The 19,696-nt window shown below is 39.6% G+C and overlaps 3 protein-coding genes across 3 annotated transcripts; 2 read left to right on the top strand and 1 right to left on the bottom strand.

Moving 5' to 3' along the window:
• The first annotated feature begins 484 nt into the window (after positions 1 to 484).
• Positions 485 to 2,547, top strand: LOC111336513 (D(1) dopamine receptor-like). The gene is made up of 2 exons (XM_088745572.1): positions 485 to 1,187; positions 1,317 to 2,547. The coding sequence occupies exons 1-2, from the start codon at positions 1,083 to 1,085 to the stop codon at positions 2,427 to 2,429; spliced, it is 1,218 nt and encodes a 405-aa protein (XP_088601698.1). The 5' UTR covers positions 485 to 1,082; the 3' UTR covers positions 2,430 to 2,547.
• Positions 2,548 to 2,909: 362 nt separating this feature from the next.
• Positions 2,910 to 9,274, top strand: LOC111336511 (uncharacterized). Its single transcript, XM_022942618.2, has 8 exons — positions 2,910 to 4,699; positions 5,316 to 5,461; positions 5,789 to 5,950; positions 6,173 to 6,372; positions 6,907 to 7,085; positions 7,462 to 7,907; positions 7,984 to 8,161; positions 8,506 to 9,274. Exons 1-8 carry the CDS (start codon positions 3,774 to 3,776, stop codon positions 8,654 to 8,656), a joined length of 2,388 nt encoding a protein of 795 aa, XP_022798353.1. The 5' UTR covers positions 2,910 to 3,773; the 3' UTR covers positions 8,657 to 9,274.
• On the bottom strand, positions 9,272 to 19,287 carry LOC111336514 (cyclin-Y-like protein 1). The gene is made up of 11 exons (XM_022942622.2): positions 18,918 to 19,287; positions 18,773 to 18,826; positions 16,901 to 16,974; positions 15,756 to 15,847; positions 15,275 to 15,310; positions 14,405 to 14,459; positions 13,082 to 13,201; positions 12,393 to 12,507; positions 11,880 to 11,931; positions 11,443 to 11,605; positions 9,272 to 10,560 (listed from the first exon to the last, which is right to left on the bottom strand). The coding sequence occupies exons 1-11, from the start codon at positions 19,042 to 19,044 to the stop codon at positions 10,444 to 10,446; spliced, it is 1,005 nt and encodes a 334-aa protein (XP_022798357.2). The 5' UTR covers positions 19,045 to 19,287; the 3' UTR covers positions 9,272 to 10,443.
• Between the last annotated feature and the right edge of the window lie 409 nt (positions 19,288 to 19,696).

Below are 19,696 nucleotides of genomic sequence, written 5' to 3'. Positions count from 1 at the left end.
CGTCGGACAAATGTCCATAATTAACCTATCAGTGTCCGACGATGCCTATCATGCATCACACGTAATCTATCAGTGTCCGGCGATTTTTCAGAGAAAAATGCACGAGCTTTTTTTTTTTTTTCTTTTTTCAGTTAAGGAAGAAATTAAAATTGCTATTAATATCAATAACCACGCAGTTTTTGAAGAACAAATTGGTAGATGACAAAACGGCAATTTCAATCTATTTACACAGCAGTTGACGGTAAATACACAGCGAAAAAGTTGTGACAAAATCGACGGTGTGTTTGACATCAGACAGTTTGTACTCTTGGAAGTTGTACCAAGTACACCAGAAAGGAAGACATTGAATAAGCCGATTTAACCCTACGGGATTATCTAAGTCGATTGCGAAAAAAAAAAACATGGTAATTATTAAAAAAAATCCCCTGAACAGGTGTATGTTTTTTTTTTTTAATGAAAAGCAACTTTTCATTTAGTGTTCTACAGTATTTACTCTTGTTATGAAAAAAAATAAAGCGGTGCGCAGTTGTAAAGAAGGATCAATTTTCGCTATGGGCGGAGCAAATCTGTTTGCGCTTTCAACTTTAGAAAAATGGTAACGTATGCTTTACATATGATGGATTAATTTAAGATTTTCTTTATGTAGAGCTTAGACGTAAAGAGAAGATGTGTAAGGAATTGGTACACCGAGGGCTTTTGTGAAAAGAACACTGCTGGAGTTTATCTATTATATTGAGTGGGAAGATTGCACACCATATCTTCAGTCAGAGGTATAGAGACAAAATTGCTATTTCTTCAGTGGTGACTAAGATCACAAGATGCCGCGATTGACTGATAAACTTCTGTGTGTCTTCTCCTAAAGAGAGATTCTCCGCTTGATAATATCAACATTGGAAACAATATTATTCAAGACCTGTGGACAAAAGTAACACGACAGGCGCACAATAAGTTGGTGTTCTTGATACCTTCATTTTCACTTCAAATACTCTACGGTACATAATTGTTTACCATCTTATGGTGTTTTTGTGCTGTTCATTTGGCTCAGTTAGACTCGCCTGTTGAACTGAAATTCAGAGCAACGCATGCATCCGCATCTGTTGAAATCGGGCAATTATTGCGGAGAAATCGAGAAATACAGTACTTTCATCTTGAAGACATCGTTCACGATAAACGCCTCTATGCTGAGAGTGAGTATCTGTAACTTATCTTAATACATTATTAAGATTTATCGGTACACCTGTTGATTTAAAATTTCAATTTTTTCAATTTTGGAACCTAACTCGTCACGTTCAATTTTCATGGTTTCGTCTTTCAAGCTTCCTTCGCTGAAGCAGCGACGACCTCAAGGTGGGATGGGAAACGAATCGGATCCGTTTCATAGTCATGGCTTCGATTTACTTCTTTGCGAGGACCATCTTGGCTCGGGATTGACATTTGCTGGTTTAGTATTTATGTTTATGATCATGGTAACTTCTCTTTTTGGCAACACACTGGTGTGCATAGCGAGTGTAAAATTTTCGTATCTGCATTCATATTCGGAACATTTCATATTTAGCCTTGCCTTGTCAGACATTATGGTCGCGGTCTTCGTTTTGCCTTTCGATGTCCTATATTGGATGACCTTTCCCCGATGGCCTTTGGGTGGGTACGTCTGCAATCTGTGGAACGCGTCATTTTTTCTCTTCCTAACGGCTTCAGTGTTAAATCTTACAGCGATAAGTATAGACCGCTATCTAGCCGTGGTTTATCCACTCCGCTATACCATATGGATGACATCGAAGGTGGCCAAATCTATGATAGCCAGTGTTTGGCTGTACTCTGTCAGTATAGCTATTTTACTCTTCTTTTTGTTAGATCCACCTCAAGACGAGACTTACAGTTTCGATTTAAATCCGTTTGTTCATGGTTTCCTCCTCATCGGAAATGTAATTTTTCCCTTTCTAATTATGATAGTCTTGTATTCCAAGATTTACACAATCGCTAAAGGGCACGCACAGCGTGCTGGGGTCAATGCCATGACGTCATCAAATAGAGCTTCGTCAGTGACGTCATCGCAAACGACCTCATTTGGACGGGAACTGAAGATAGCTAAGATGCTCGGGATCGTGGTGCTGTGCTTTGTTATTTGCTGGTTGCCTTTTGAGATCATAAACGTTGTAATTCTTATCGACGAAGGTGTAGAGACATGCGCAGTGGAGCTTGCTGATACTGTCTCATGCTGGCTTGCATACCTGCATTCTTCGCTCAATCCGCTGCTGTACGCGTTTACGGGCTCAGAGTTTAGACGCGCTTTCAGAAAGCTTTTGTGCAAGAGAGAATGGAGAACTGGTGCAGATTTGTTTCAAAGTCAAAGCAATGTTGCTGAAAGACGGCCTGCCCGCTCCGAATCTGCAATGAAACCACAGGATATCAGTAGCATACATCTTTGACACTCTATCACTGGGGTTGAGTTAAGTTTTCCGATTTTACACTATTTATTCGACCACTCTGAAGCTAGGGCTCAGTTGAGACTGTAATGCTAACATAAATACAGGGACTATTACACTATTTTTTCGACCACTTTGACTGTTCAGAGCTCAGTTGAGACCGTAATACTAACATGAATACTAGGACACAACAATTAGGGGCTAAATAGCCGAGACGAATTGACCATAAGGACCTAGATGATAGTCGTTGGGGAGCGAGGCAATGCTCCTCCAACGCATGATCGTTGCGGTTTTTTTCTAGAACTTTAAGTCTTCTGAGTACATAACAGCCCAAGAAAAACGAAATTAAAAGTAGCCATTGCCTAAGAAAATTCGTCTGAATATGGCCCAATCAAGATCTGTAAGGGTATCAAGTTATCTGTTTCCTTATACTGTGTCGGACTCTCAGACCCCCCTCCCTCCCCCCCCCCCCCCTCCTCTGGCTTTCCTTATGATCACCTCGCTTATCCGCTCGTAACCGCAATCTGGAGGCCAACTTTGTTCTTAGCCTCTCTTCTCCCCCTTGCCACATTCCCCCGCTTCACGACTTAGCCTGAAACAGACTAACTGTTCCTACGGCAACAGTATTTCTCTAAAGAAATTTGCTCATCTTTCCGAAGAAATTTAATTAAGACTTACCACCTTACTAAAAAAACAAATTTTCCATATTGTACAATGCCAAATTTCAAGAAAAATATATTAGTCTTGGTCCCATCGCCGAGACAACAACTATTTCTTCAGAAAAAATTGTTCTGATCATTACGCGCACTAATTCGATAGGATCTGATTAAAAACGCTCATCGAAAGAGAAATTCATTCTTGCTCGTAACTTACTGAACATCAAATTACCAGATTAAATTTGTACCACTACGTATTCAAGCCAAAATGATTCGTTGTAGTTTCGCCATTCCTTTGAAACCCCGTAAATTACCATAAGTATTTGTATCAAAGGCACTTTCTTTACTATCAAACCCGGTGTCAAACTTCGTACTTTATGAGAGAGATCGTCGTTAAAAATGATTCCATGAAGAATTTGATATAACCATATCGGCAGATGTATCCACAAGTCAAGCGACAATTTACTTCTACATTTAAATTTACATTTAGAATGAGTTTAATATTAATCTCTCACATTGGTGCGTGGCAAAACAGTATCCCCGTGGCTTTGATGAATTTTAACAGAAAATTAAACAACAAATTAAATTAACGAAATAAAAGCCAAAGTTAGTTTAAACACTCACAACTCGAGAAGGCGACAGAGCTAGGCTTTTAATAACAAAGCAAAGCATCGGTAAAAAATTCGCCATCATGTCATTCTCGAAAGGCATAGCTTTCTCTGGTGGCGGGATTCGATCTGCTGCATTTTGCTCCGGTGTGTTGCGTTATGTTCTTCAACATGAGATCGTCTTGGATTACTTGAGCTGCGTTTCAGGCGGTGGTTTTACCGGTGCCTCCTATCTCGACTGGAAGTACCATCACAACCAACAGGACAACCCAGAATGGCACCAAGAGTTTTTTGATCACTTACGCAAGCGTAGTGGTTTCTTCTGCTCGTGGAGAAACCCCTTCCTTGGAATCATTGATTCCTTAATGTTGGTTATTCTCTGTGTTGTGGTGGCTGTCATCTTTCCCGCTTTCACCACTCTTGCGTTTGCGCTACCCACAGCTTTCTCGGTGGATTACATATTTGGGGATATACTTCGCGCAGGGTTTCACTGCCCGAATGACTCTGCGCCCAAAAATGCCACAGAGAGCGAAGGCTGTCTGTTTGTGCAGGGCCATGATCAAACATTCACTCTGTTTGGTGTTGTTTGGGCAACCTGCGTAGGGTTCTATGTATTAAGATTCCTTTTCCCTCCCCGTCATTTCTCTATTCGTAACAAGCTCAAAGTGTTTTATGTAAGCGCTGGTTGTACGCTTCTAATGACCTTTCTCCCGTGGTTTTTTGAAGTGTTTTTAAGGGTGCATACTTCAGTGTATGTCAACGGCTTTCTCTTGCTCGGAAGTATTGCTCTGTGGCTTGGGTTTCCCCCACTGAGAAACACTGCCTCTTTAGCCTTACTGATATACGCTTATGCCTATGTAACAAAATGGCGAGTTTATAAAAGTCCAGTTTTACACATCAGTTATTCAGATAATCTCTTCTACAAGGCTTTACTTGGATCTGCCATACTTCTTTGGATGACACCCTTTCTTGGGCTTTTCAATATGGGTGCAGTACAGACATACAACAGGTAAGCCTATTTGAATTATGTCATTGTTAAACAATGTTCCTTTACTTGCCCCAAGCGAAAATATCGCCTGATCAATTTATGAAAATAGACAGCCGATAGACAAAGGTTGAAATCAAGTCGTCCTGTTCTGAAACAGGTAATTATGGAAAAATAATGAAAAATTTAGTATCATTCTGAGGACTAATTATCACTTATGATAAATTTGCAAATTCAATTTTGGAAAGTGATACGCTGCATCTTTTCTTGGTCGTTCAGTTTCCGTGGTAATCCACCGAAGTTTTACAGAATTTCAGTAAAAAATTACCTTGAAAACCGAGCGTAATGAGTACACCGCTGTGACCTTTCTTAACTGCTCCTCCCAGGTTCCACCGGTAGCCGCTTTTCGGGAAATGGGCATGCGCAATAGACCACACGACGGAATTCCAAAAGTAGAACATGCCATCTTTTACGATTGTTCGCAATGTGTAGTTCTCATATCTATAGAGACATTTTTATCGTTAGGATAAAGATTTAAAGATCTATCCTTGACAGAACTTTTGGAAGTTTTTTACGAACAACCTACTGATAGACCTGTCTCCCCGGTAACAACGTAACGATTTTTATTTTCTTTTCCAAGATGGCGTCTTCAAAAGGCTTTCTTCTCACCCCAGAGCACCGGGTGCCTAGGGTGTTCTGGGATATCCTTCCACGATATCATACCGTTTTGCTCATGTGCAGACACTCCAGAATGGGAGAGACTGGACAAAGGATTCGTTACCATGGGTGAGTGCGTTTTCCAAAAAGGGAACTAAAGCTGGAGAAAATTCTCTCCTGTTCGACTCTGTTAAATCAGTCGAAACTATTTGAAACCAAAACTTAAAAACACAAGAATACGAGGAGGCAAGGAGCTGGTTGAATTTCTTAGTTCCCAGGATTGTCCAACTCGAGTCCTGTTCAAGTCAAACTTAGGCCAGTGGGGTCAAAGTGTGACCTTTTTCGGTTAGAACTCGGTTCCGAAAAACGAAAGGGAAATAATCAAAACACGCCCAAGAAGACTTACGACCGCTCTAAATGATTAATTTCTCTTCTTATCTTTCTCGGTATTGATAGGTGACCTTGCAGATATGAAACCAGAATACATTTGTAACACAGTTGTGAATAACTGGCAGAAGGAAGCAGGTGGGGTCGGGTCAAAATCCTTTGAACTTCTCATCCTCTCCCCCACGGGGATAGAACGGCTGGATGAGAATCCCGAAGACAACAGCTTTGCTGGTACTACAATAATTCTCATCTCTACAGTTTTTTTTTTGTCAGGTAGAAAAGCAGTAGCGTTTTGTAAGGATGACTTCGTCTCGGTCATAAAAATGCAAGAAAAGAACTCGTCAATAGCCAGCCATCTTGACCTCATGCTCGGTCAATAACGCATTTCTATCTCACTTTCGTTGCCATAGAAAAACTCGAATAACTTCAGTAAGATAAGCTTTCATCTTACAGGAAAAATCCAACCACGTGATCTTCCACTGTCTGACGTCATGGCAACATCAGCAGCTGTTCTGGCGCTGTATATGGGTGTGTTTGACGTCAGGGCTGAAACAGTGCGAAATCTGCAAATGGTGTTGGGAGTACACGGTGGAAAATCCCTTATATCGGATCCAAGCAGGGATGTGGCGGGATCAACAATTGCTTGTTGTAGGGTAAGTATCTTTCCCCGTAACAATATCATCTAGATCAACGATCAAGAATACCGAGCTTGGATAACTTCCGGTTCCAGGTCATAACATTCAGTTTAGGAAGCTTTTTACAGCTTTTGCATCATTAGAAGGTCAGCCTAAGTTTTCCAACTTTGTCATTTGCAACCTGGTTTAATCATCTTTATTCCTGGCCATCCTTGCTCCTTCTCGGTTTATTTTTTTCCTCGTTTGTCTTATTTAACTAAAGAGCAAGGCAGTGTTTCACCATGCAACCATGACTCCTGAGGTCTCCTCCTGCACTCTGAGGGCCAAGCGCAAGTGACCACGAGAAGAATAGAAAAAGCGCCCTATTCCTCGTCTGAGTGCCTATTGCTTTTTCAGTCCGGGTACGAGGCACACTAAAAATATAACCTCGTGACCCTAGTCGTTAAATACAAATTAAAACAACAACAGCAGCAGCAACAACAACAACAAAAACGATTAATGTGATCCTGTCGCACAGTTTTGAGTGTCAACAATATATTCCCTTTTTTCCAGTTTCTGCCAGTCATTATACAGCTGTTCATTGTGGTTCCCGTAATTCTCCCGCCATTTCTGACTAACGACTGGCACGCTATTTTGGTGGTCTGGTATCTAACTATTGTTGTCCTGGCGATGGTTACCGCTGCCTTACCAACGGCTCCAGAAAATAGCGGATGTGCTGACAAGTTCGTGAGGTAACAAAGTCGAAGAATATCAAATGGCTCTTTCAAAGATTCTAAATACTAGTATACGCTCAAACATTGAATAAAGCAAGATTAAATAAAGAGTTTGAGCGTATCCGGTATTTCAGCGGGTTTGCTTTACTTCACTGTATAAGTAGTCCTGTAAATGCGCGCCACTCTCTCAGCCATGGCCAATCAGATGCAAAGCTAATATCAACTGCGTCTCGCCAACGCGCGTTTTCCCGCCTTTTAGACAGGTTGCTTGTGATGTGATGTGATTGGCTCTTTGTGATGCCTTCCTTTATCCTGATTGGCTACTATGGTCACTTTGCTTTCTGCCAAGTAATAATTATTGGAATTACACTTTATTTCTGTTTTCTACTTTCAGGTGGTGTACTGTAAACATCTATCATGTCCGATTTGCACGCCTTTTACTTCGGACTGTCGATCTTGGTCCAGTTCCCCCGCCTTTACTCAACCTCAGCGATGGCGGTCACATCGAGCAGCTGGGACTTTTAGCACTTTTGAAAAAGAGGTTGAAGAAAATCGTGGTAGTTGACGGAACCAGCGTGGGGGTAGGCCAATCCGCTTCAGCGCAGTTACTCTGGTCTCTTGATTTGGCGCGAAAGAGGCTGCGGTGTTCTTTTAGTGCAATGGACGGCCGAGACATTGTCGAGGATCTCCGAAGCAAGCTCGAGGAAATGCCCGACAATTGTAAGCCTCGTTTCTATAAGTTCAGGGTTGATTATTATGAGAAGAATGTGGATGGCTTGAGCGATGAGAAGGTTGGGGAAGGAGAAATTCTACTGATACTGCCACGACATCCAGACGTGGGTAAGTAACATGATGTTTTTCAAATTTCATTTCATACTTCCTGTATTTAATTACAAGATTTTTATCTTTTTTAAAGGTATAACCAACTCAACCGAGTCGTTGCGATCATGGACGGATTGCATACGTCACACTCACCAGCCAATCAACAGCAAGCTCTGGGGACCTGGTCCAGACCTTGAGGCGGGAGAAGTCGACCGACTGACTGGCTGCTGCTGTGAATGCTGTCACGTGACCTACTATAATAGCTGTTGTGGGTAAGAGTGACGTTTCTTGGATTTTACACCCAAGACCGAACTTGTGTTCGTTTTACACTGGAGTAGCAGCCATCCCGTTTCACCATCGTCCTTTAGATAATAATTGTTTACTGATTGATACCTTCCCCAAACTTAAATTTTCGTATGTTATGTGGTGGTGATGGATATCTAGTTCTTTGATTTCCAAGATAGAAACCAAATGAAGCTCGTTTTCTGTCCTTTTCCCCTTTCCATTTGCACTTTTCAATCGATTTATTTGGTCTAGAGTCTGTTGGTTTGAGACGATAGCTAAAGAGAAGGCAGTAGTTAACTACTTAATAAAGTGTATCTGTCTTCTTTTTTAGGATTTTGTGTGGATTCTTTCCTTATCATAAGACTCTCAACCAGTTCTTCACCCCCGCGATGTTCAGTGCTTACCACAGGGAGGGCTACCGTGCCTGTCTAGACGCCGATATTGGACAGTTTTTAACCGAGGAGACTGGTGGAAAGAAATAAGCGGTAAAGTCTAGTACCCAAGCGTCCTATTATGGCAAAGGGATGAAGCGAAAATGACCACTCCAAAGTCAAACTATTTTTAGCTTGTAGAGTAATTGATCATAAAACTATAATCAGTCTCCTTTCCCAGGATAATTTTGCGCCCGATTGTATTTGAAAACTACAAGGAAAACAAACTCCGGCACCGCATGTACATCGAGAATTGACTTCCTTCCAAGGTTCGCTCGGCGCTGGGATAATTTCCCCCGTATTTCGCAACTGTATCCGTTGACAAGGAGGGAATAAAAGGGATTTGCTTAGAGTTCGTCGCAATCTGCCTCCACAACAAGTATTTTAAGCGTAAAAATTGCTACGCAAATTGCTGTGGCGACGAGATTCTGTCGCGCAGACGCTAGCTGAAACGATAGGTGTCATAATTGATTGCAGTTTCTAGATGGGGGTAAGCCCGAGGGACGAGACACGTGATGCACGAGGATAGAAGCGCGAAAGAAGTAACGCGTGTCCTCACATTGTTGCTCATGCTATCATTTTTTTCTGCGCCTCTCCTCCAAAGACAATAATTCTGGATTAAAGCTGGGATTAAGTGTCTTTCTTGAAGAAATAAACTTCAAATCGTCACTGGTTGAGACGCATTTATTTATCTTAGAAACAACCTCATCCATATTTGGCGATAAGAGATTGCCAAGCAGTGTAAAATTGTTGCAAACGCAATAAAAACAAAAAAACGTTCCTCAACCCAATTTTCAGGCTTTCAGACTAGTTAAGACTCCATTTGGCAAGCCTGACTTTACAGAGAAACGCCCCTTACAAATAAATTCATGTTCTGATTGAAATCTTCGAAATATCATAAAAAAAAACGTACTCGGTAAGGAATGGAAATGAACTGAAAGTAGAATGCTGGCTACAAATTATTTGTAGTATTAAGTGTGGTCCCTAACAAAGACACAGTGTCCGAGAAAGAACCTCTCCAGAATTTTAATGACCAAGAAGGTCAGAATTCACTGAAATTATCTTGTCTGCGAATGGTTTTATTAGTTAGTTGAATTTCTCACAAGAAACCTTCATTTGGGGTCACTATGCGAACCTTTCATCCGAAAGGAGTCCGGCTTTAATTACCTGACTCAGTAGGAGCGGGCTAGGGAAGGCAAGCTTACGTGCGTGACAAAGAATCGGCGACCATTTCCTCCATCAAGGAATCTTTCCTGAGAAATCTACAATTGCAAACAGTTACAACAAAACAACCTCGACGTCGACAAAACTGACTGAATGATTATTAGCGAAATGAAGTATCGCTCCAGAGTCAAAAAGGTTTTTGGTTGGAGAAGGTCTGTTCTACGAGGTCTTCAAATTGAGGCTTTGCCATTCTCCAATGTAGCCGCGTCTTTCCCAGTGATTTAGTGTCTGTGCTTGGATGTGAATGCAACGCTACTATGCTACAGTTGTGTCATTGCTGGAAATGATGGTGCCAGGAAAACGTCTTTTTGTACAAGTTACCCGTGGAAGAGATCCTCAAAGTAACGTGCATGCGCGTCTGCTTACCGCACAAAGAAGATTGTGTGACACACGAACCAAATGAGGCGGTCACGCAAGGCGTGGTCATCAATTGTTCCCAGGTCTCCATAAAACACTTGGCCCTCCCAGTGGTGTAAACCAGCGCAACCTAACAGACATAAGACAACACTACACGTGCACATTGTGGATTGCGTTTGAAAAGATTTTCTCTCGTTTTACAGGTCTCTTGTGACCTATCAACCGCCATTTTGCATTTCATGATGTCGAATAATTCGTCATGAGAGAATAGCCAAGCTTTTCCGTCGTGGGATCAGAGCATCTGCGCTCTTGGAGCGGTATAAACTGGGCGGAGTCACATCGCGCGTGTGGTCATCACACACACTGGAAAGAGCCTGTAAAAAGGAAAAGAGCATTACAGTGTTGACAATCCATAAAAAAATATTTGCTGGCGTGAAATTTGTCTGGAACGCATAACGTGACGATATATGTACATACGAAGAAAGACCAATGCATTAACCAACAGGGAATAATTCAAATTATTAAAAACTAGACCATTGGATAATGCAATTCAAGACTTCTTATTGGCTTAGCCATTATGGTATATCAGTCAATATACCATCATCTACAAGTATGGCCATCGTAAGTGTCAGCTTAATATTAAAAGGGAGCTAAAAATTTAATAAAATTTTATACTTAATTTAACGTTTTTAATAAAACAATTATTCCACTCGCTCTTGTTGGATATGAAATGATTATAGCCAACTCAGCGCTATGCGCTTCGTTGGCTATCTATCATCTCATATCCAACGCGTGCTCGTGGAATAATTGTTTGGCTGTTTTTAAGGCAAGCGCGAGAAAAACGCGAGGAAAACGCGAGGAAAACGCGAGAGGCGAGACACGTGCAAGTGAAGGAGAGCTAATGCAGGAACGCTTCTGACCAAAATATAATAATAATAATAATAATAATAATAGTTTAATATTTGTAGTGCGCAAATTCCATTTACATATGATCAAATGCGCATAACGTGTAAAATAACTGAGAAAGCCGTGGGAATAGTACAGACAGTGGCCATTACGAGGTGCTGGGTATCCAGGTTCTGTCCTCGTGTACCGGTTCACAAGAGCCAATACAAAAGACCAAACAATACACAATAGCTAACCGATAACTCCTAAACAAAGAAAGAACAATGGTAATTCCCTTGTGAACCGGTACACCAGGACAGAACCGGTATCCAAGTAAGCTGTAGATCAAAATAACGGTACAAAAAGCTCACCTCTAATTTCCTTGCCCTTTCTTTACTAAGTGGTTCTAGAGGAAACACCAAATCGTTGGCATCCGCAAGTGATCGCAAGTCAAAATAATATTTAGCGTAGACACTTGATGGCACATTTATATTAAACTGCAATAGTTCTAAAAATGCTCTCTCCAATTCATTCCTACAAATAAGAAACAAATGAAGCCCTGTCACACAGTCGTCAATATACACTTGGACTAAGAAGGTAACTATTGATATTCACAAACTGTGTATTGTAATTTTGGCGAGTAAGCGCTCAGTATTTTCTTGGTGAAAATTATGGCTGCCATCTTTGATTTTTACTATAGCAAACGGCTAGGGAGAGAAACAGATTTATGTCAAGGGGGGAGAGTGACAGTCAAGACGAAGGACAGGGTAGGGGGTGGGGAAAAAAGGCTAGCTATTCATAAACTTACATGTCTTCAACTGTTATGTCCTTTAAAATTTGGCAGTAGTCTACATTCCACACTATTGAGGGAAAAAAATTAACAACATTAGCACAAGTGGAGGAGGACGTAAAGAGAAAGTTGTTTCCATCATCTAAATGCAAGGCCTGAGAAGGGCTGGGTTAGAAGTCTGTGTTTGAGCCCTGACCCAGTCATTAGGCAATTTTTCTTTTGTGCAGAAAACTATTTTCTTACAGTGCCTACTCTTCATTGATGGGATGCCTGTTCGTTTCCCTTTACTGAGTAACTCATCCATTTTCCTGACTGTTTGCCAGTGCTGGGTAAAGAGAGGCACTGTGAGGGTAAAGTGTGTGGCCAAAAAAAAAAAAAAAAAAAGAAGCACCTGACAGGGGATACAAGTTGGACCCTGGAAAAGGAATCCAGAATGCTAACAATCAAGTTATCATTTCTCCCTCTGGAAATTAGAAATTTTAAATAGGAATCAAATCGCAAACTTAGGTTTAACGAGGTCAACCTCCTTACCAGCCTGATCGTCCCAAACTTTGGATGACAATAAAATGGCACCTAATAAAATTCTTTTCCAGTTTCCAGGATGCACATCTATCTCGGCATAAGTCAGCAGTCTTTCAAGATACACCTACAGGTAATATGAATAGGAAAAAAAAAAATACAAATTTATATTGACCTAAAGCACCTTGTGCAAACTGAAATTCAAATCCATATGACCTTACTTTGACCCCTGATTTAACTAAAGCAACACTTACAGTCCATAAAAGGAAATCAATGCTTGTTGTTACTCATGGTGACCTTTTTCTTGATAAATAAATCCAAAATTGATCCTAACAATAGGCCATTTTACAGTTGTGTACTTGGTTGCCAAGCCTTTGATTTGGAGTTAGGCTGAAGGTGACCCTGTCATGATAGAGACCTGTATCTAGTTAACATGATAACAAAGTAATTTACATGTGAAAGGCAGCAAGGTTTGTATCATAACAAGGTCACCCTTAGCCTCACTCCTGTTCAAAGGCTTGGCAACCAAGCACACAACTGTAAAATGGACTATTCTCTGAATCTGAAGTTTGTACCACGTTTTGTCTGCACACTTCCCTACACACATGTTTTTAGGAATGTGCACTAAGAAACTCTGGAAATTACAACAAGTGCCTCTTATGGCTTAGTGATAGCTACACTTATCATGTTGCTCAACTCACTAATGTAATTATTGCACATTCTGCTGTCAGCTGAGCTGCATGAAAGAGAGTCTTGATAAACTTGTATATATGTCTGTGTTCTGGGTCAACTCTGTTATAGTAATCAGGTACAGGATCATGCTACAGAATAAAGAACAAAATATTAATTAATTCACAGTGTCAGTGACTTGAAAAATAGAGACATCTTTTAAGATAGAAAACATAACTTTGTAACCCTTCGCTGATTGAGGAAACTGATAAAAAAAAACCCCCTGAAGGTGGCTGAAACAGGCCATGATAACAGGTCACAAGTTCAGTAAGTACTTGGTGTAATCCTTAAATGTACGTTAATGAATGCAAATGACCATGTATTCCCACATGTTCTTCTGTATTGATGCATGTATGAAGGATTTCACCAAGTACCTACCACAAGTTCTTGCATAAACTCGTCTTTATCTCCACTGTCAGGCACAAATAATGAGCACAAGTCTCCTGTATAGCTGTTGTTTGACTTGGTCACAGAGCAGTAATTTGTGAAGGAGGGGAATTTAAAGAGGTGTACCAAGCCAGGACATCAACTTTAAGGATCTTGACTGATGGAAGCTCAACTAATTTGATTCAACCTCATATAATACTCTGGGAAAGATCACGTAATTGTTGTCCTTTGCCTGATCAAGGTTAAGATAAAGCGTTAAAAACAAATTAAATCCTCATGATCCCTTAAGTGCACCTTGACTGCTTTCTTGGATAGCATCATGCTCACAGCAAAGCCATAACCCTCAATAAATACATGATTGTGTGGACCTCATAGCAGGCTTTCCCTTTTAGTTTTTAAAATCTTTTAAAGCATAGCAGTGTCACTTGTGTATGAAAAATCCAATTCCCCCAAGTCAGTGACAGTGGTAATTCAAGGCTTTCTCTTGGGTTTAGTGTTAAATGTTTCAGTTATTGTCCAAGAGATCTTTGCTTCGATCTTATATGAAAGGACTCAAAATGCTATATGTGTGACACAGGTATGCACTAAAATCAGGTTTATGTTTGTTCACAGATCAAAACAATTGGTTATAAATAATTATTAGTATAATTTCAGAGCTGAGCAAAGAGTTTCCAGCAATCTGATTGGTCGAGCGGTTCCTTATATGACGCTATATAAACCACTCCACGCGGTTTATATAAAATGTTAAAATAAAATGTTAATAAATGTATATGATTTTAGAAATTTCCCTGTTGTTCAGCTCTGAAATTATACTAAAACAATTATTCACCTAAGGTTCGGGGATTATTCGACAATATTCACCTCACCTTCGGCGAATAATTGATAAATATTCTTTGAAAGTTTCTTACTGTGAGAGGGTGGGCTTTTTCATCAAATATGTCAAGAGAACGCACATCTCGGTCTCTAAAGTACAGAATGAGATTTCATTTCAGTGTCAAATAAATTAATTGTTTTACAAGAGCACACAAAAAAAGACACTTAAGTAAGTATCAGAAGTATGGCCATTGTACTGATTGCATCAAAGCACAAAAGAACTTTGCATTTGGATGTGGTCTACCACAATTTCTTGATCTTTTAATTAAATGAAACTTAATTTGCCTTAAGCAATCATTCTGTAAATCTAGAAAAAAATAAAAATACAATTATAATGAGTAAATGTCAACCTTCAAGGTAGCAGAAATGATACTGTCTGTGCTTTATTAAAAGAAATCCTGTCTGAGAATAAACAAGAGCTAGACTTAAATCAAACAATTTTTCTTTGTTAAAAGCCATTCAAGCTGTTTATACAAACAAATTTTACTCGTGTTTGATGAAAGTGCATGCAAATATCTTGAAAATATTAAAAAACACAAAGTCAACTATTACAAGTAATTTTGCTATATGATACATTTTAAGAAACAAAAACTCAAAGATGGCATATTGCCAAGAGTAAAAAATTATCTGCTCCATTATTTTTTATCTGTCTCAATCTACCTTAATAGCAATCAATCTTGATTTAATCAAATTAAAATAAAACAGAATATAAATTTTTAATCCCATTCTTTTTTCTATAGAACTACAGATTCTGAAGTAAACTGCACATGTTTGCTAAATATAACAACATCTACAAGAGCTGCTTTAAGATGTCTTGCAGCAGCTAAAACAATTTACATCATCTATTTGTAAACAGACAAAACAATCAATGTGTATGCTTAAAAAAAAACAGAACAATTCCCCACCTGTTCTTAATATGGTAATATATTGCCAATGCCACACTGTGAAAAATAATAGCACAATTTAGTTTTTTTTTTTTTTAATTGCCTTTGTTTTTGGTAAATTTAAGGTTAGTTCATGAAGGGAAATTTGTATACCTGAATTCTTTGAGCAATATTTCCATATTAAATTTGTTTCGTTTGCCTCAGTGAGTGTAAAAGCAGTTTTACACCTTTCATTCCCAAGAGTGGCTAAGAGCTTGCTGATACACAAGGTATAGCACTTCGTGAAAGACACAGTCAAGGACATTTGTGAATTCTACAATCCTCGCGATTCTTGAAAAACTCCTGCCTCAGATCTCCCTTGCCCCCAATCGATGTTGGTCAGGAAAATTGTTAGTAGCTCTTGCTGATAATTCAACATTGAGAGGGGAGCAGGGTGTTTCAATAAAATTTTATGAGGGTTAAAGCAATCCCTCTCCCCTTATTGTTGGTGAAATACAATTACCATTTAATAGTGGATTTTAGGTTGGGCTGACTCACTGTACTGTCATCAAGAAAGATTGTTGAACAAGAACTACACTTTCTTGTAAGAGTTCCCTAAAAAGATAATTAAAATTAAGGTGAATGACTTTGTTAATAAACATTTAACAAGTAAGAGAACCTCTATCTGTTTTTTTTGTAATGATAATTATGGTAAATCTAGTCATGCAACTTTCTGTACTCAATTGTCTTCAACTAATTGCCCAGGGCACACTGGATTTAAAATTCACTTTATGGCCCAAAGGACTTCACGGTATCTATATTCAAAGTTTACGTGGCGTGACTCTGCTTATGACCTCAGGGACTCTGAAAATAAGCTTAATGTTCCACTACCGCGCACTAATTATTACAGAAAAAGCTTTAGCTACAATGGCGCCACATTATGGAACAGTTTACCACGTGATATAAGGAACACAGAGTCTCTGGGGTTATTTAAACGTAAGATCAATGACATTTTTTAAGTCTAACGCACGGCATTCACGGAAAACAGCTTTAGTGTTATAGTATGTAGTTTTAATTTTAAATATCTTAGCGTATGTGATATGTATTTTTATAGGCTGATGAATTGATCGTGTCTAAATAAAGATTACAATACAATACAATACAATACAATACTATTCCATCACAAGGAGCATGTCCCTCTCTTTCCTTCCTTCCTGTTTTCCTGGTTGATGGAGCCAATGAGAGAGTCGAGTGTGTAATCAAATGACTACCACAATATGCTACCACAATATGACTGCTTCATAGGGCAGGGCAGGGCAGGGGGGGGCAAGGGGGGGGGGCAAATTGGTCGCTAAGCACCAGCTGCCGGCGAAGTTTGCAAGACGAAAGAGTGGCAATCCCGGCTAGATTTTTGGCTAGCAATCGCTTGGTAAATCCCACCGGGTACTTTCAAGGTTACACACAATTGTTTACCACCTTTGAGCTTCCTCACTTGAAATTTCGGCAAGCAGCATAATTTCTTCACTTCAACCCTGCAGGGGGGGGGTAGGGGTGGGGTACAGCTTGACTCAAATTCATGCGCTCTTACTCATAGCCTAAGCCATGCCCCTGGTAAGCAAAAAGTAAGCCTTTGGATGACACATTTACACTGGACATATCTGATCTTACCCCCATGCCATTTCTCTTCCTTGAATCACTTCCTGTTGAAAATGTACGTCTTCCAGGTAACAGTCCATTGTTACCTTAGAATACAGAAATTTCACTTAGTCTTAGATTATAACCAATCTAATCAGTCTTATCATAATAATGAAAAATTACACTTAGTCTTGTACTCTTATGAGAAGTATCATCACAACCATTATAACTGTTCCTAAATATGACCCCGGGTATTGCAGTAGGGGGTAGCAATAACAAAGGGCATTTGTTACTTATGAATAACCCTTGACACTCCCAGTAATGATTAATGAGTAACTTCTCCCTATAATATCCATATATTATTCAGTGAACTAGTAATGAGAATACTCAAACTTATCACAGGTAGAAATTGTTATCTAATGTCATATTCTCCTAACTAATTTACAAGGAAATGCATAGCAACTACAGAGGCGAATTACCATCTAGGTCTAGGAAATCAGAGGGCTAATCGGGAAGGGCAGCATTTCAATACCTCTGCCACTCATTGCCACTCAGATTGAGAACCAAAGTTCACTCTTATAGCATTTACAGATGTATGCAAGGTTTTCTGTCAGGTGTTCTTCAAACTGTCACTGTCATTACATAGGGTGGGCAAGTCCTTGTGTCACCTGAGAGACTTTGCCCACACCACACAGAACACACACTCCCTCAAATAAATGGGATCCCAATGGGCACATTGGACATCAGACTTTCTTCTACCATCGAAATATCCCCAATCTCATGTGGGATAAGTGTGACTTTCTCAAAAATACATTTCTCAAGAGTCTAAGAATGGATTTAAAGATAGTGTCATTGCATGTCATAGTAGTTGATCAAAGTAGCAGTCATTCTTAAATTGAAATTTGCATGTGCTGTCACTTTTCTTGGCATCACAAGTGATGATTGAAGGCAGAAACTGTTCTACGAGAGTTGGGTTTAATGTTTTACACCCTAACATCAAAACCTCTGATAAAAACTCTTCTCAATACACTTCCTTTGGTACTAACAAGGAAAACTTATTCAACAACCACAGATTCTTAGGTTGGCAATCAGTTCCTTGTTGTTGCCTTACTGAGTGATTCAGCAGTATTACTGTAAGACAAATTAGATGCGGGTCACTCTTAGCGTTTAAGGGTAAAGTAGATTGAAACTGAAAGATGATTGACTAAAAAGTCCGTTTTGGTTAGTTATTAGTTTATCCAATCATCTTAATTTTGAAATTTTGATTCACTGCACACAAAAATTCCTTACAAAATTATTACTATTCCTATCCTTTAGGAATAAAAAAGAAGATTACTCTTTAAGACATTTACATAAGAAACGAAAATCCAGGGTTTTTGGAGGGAATTTAAGAACATATTTTGCGTTATCACGGATCACATGTGTGGTGTGAACATCAGATCAGATCAGTTGACCAAGAAATTGGATTTTATTACCACGGATCTCCAAAAGATCAAGTTGCGTGATCCGTAGAACGTTGACACAAATTACTTTTGGATCACCGTGAAATCTCCTTTTGTGAAATTAAATTGTAGTGTGAAGGTAATCCACAACATGGGGACGTAGGTCACAAGATAAATTAAATACTGTTCACGAAAATTCTGAATTACACAAACAACAATTTTTTTGGTCATAATACAACAAAACTCGGGTAGTGGCAACTCTGCTGGGTTTTGATAGAAAAATCGAAGCGAGCCTTAGAGAAGATTCGTTTTTTATGCAAGACAGGATCTCCTGAGGATCTAAGGTTGCCAGTATCTGATGCATTCGAACAGAACACAAACATGTGATTCTAAGATGATCGAATCGTGTCTCCCCCAGGTAGTAAAATAAATAACACGCAAAATAAACTGTCATATTTCTTACCTGGATTAGAGAGGGATCGATGTAAAAATAAGGTTCCCTTGTGGTTTGATAGATCTGAGAAATTAGACGAAAAAACATCAGTCATCCAATTCGATCCGCCGAGCATGCAATCACTATAACCTTCCACAAACAATTTGGTCGCCACCTTCTCTATCGCTAATGTGCGGTAGTTCAAACGTCTCGTTGGCATGCCCTGTTCTATCATAGGGTTCGTTTTTCACCGCAGGTCCGCCTCGAGGTGAAGGAAGGACACAGCAGTGAATGTTACCCATGGTAGCCTGTGTTAGCTCTCAGGAGCTTCGCGTAAGTTCTCGACAACGCGATATCCGCGAGTTTTAGCGTCTTCCCACCACAACGCCGCCAACTACATTATCACAGAGAGTCAGTTTGTGTCAACGGAGCCTCTCCCAGCAAACATCGGTACCTCCACATTGTCTTGTTACCTCTGATTGGAGTTATATTCCAGACACGGTACGTAGAGTTTGGATACCTCAAACTACAATCGACAACAAACAGCCTCAATCAAATAAATTCTGTTATCTGATTGGTCTAGACTAAGAGTTACGTCATCGTCTGGTCATATATGGAGAAAATTCTGGATTGGCCCAGGAAATTTTTTTCAAGTTCTTCCAGACTGGCCCGGAAAAGAATGTAACACTTTGTTGCTAAATGCATCAAAACAAACAATATATAAAAGAAAACCTCACATAGAGTTTCATGTAAGAGGTAATCACAACAAAATGTCAATAGAAATGATCACACCTAAGATAAGAAAGTTTTAATTTTTTGTCTCTCAATGTTGTTCAACTTTCAATGAAAGTCTTGTTTTCAGTTTTGTAAAATGTCGGCTGAAATCAAAATCATTATGTTTAAAACTAATTGATCTTTTCCGTCGTGGCTTTGTTTAGCCCTTTTCCAAAAAAT

This window comes from Stylophora pistillata, chromosome 14, assembly GCF_964205215.1.
Source record: "Stylophora pistillata chromosome 14, jaStyPist1.2, whole genome shotgun sequence".
Classification (NCBI taxonomy): Eukaryota; Metazoa; Cnidaria; class Anthozoa; order Scleractinia; family Pocilloporidae; genus Stylophora; species Stylophora pistillata.
This window is presented reverse-complemented; position numbering and strand designations above follow the sequence as displayed.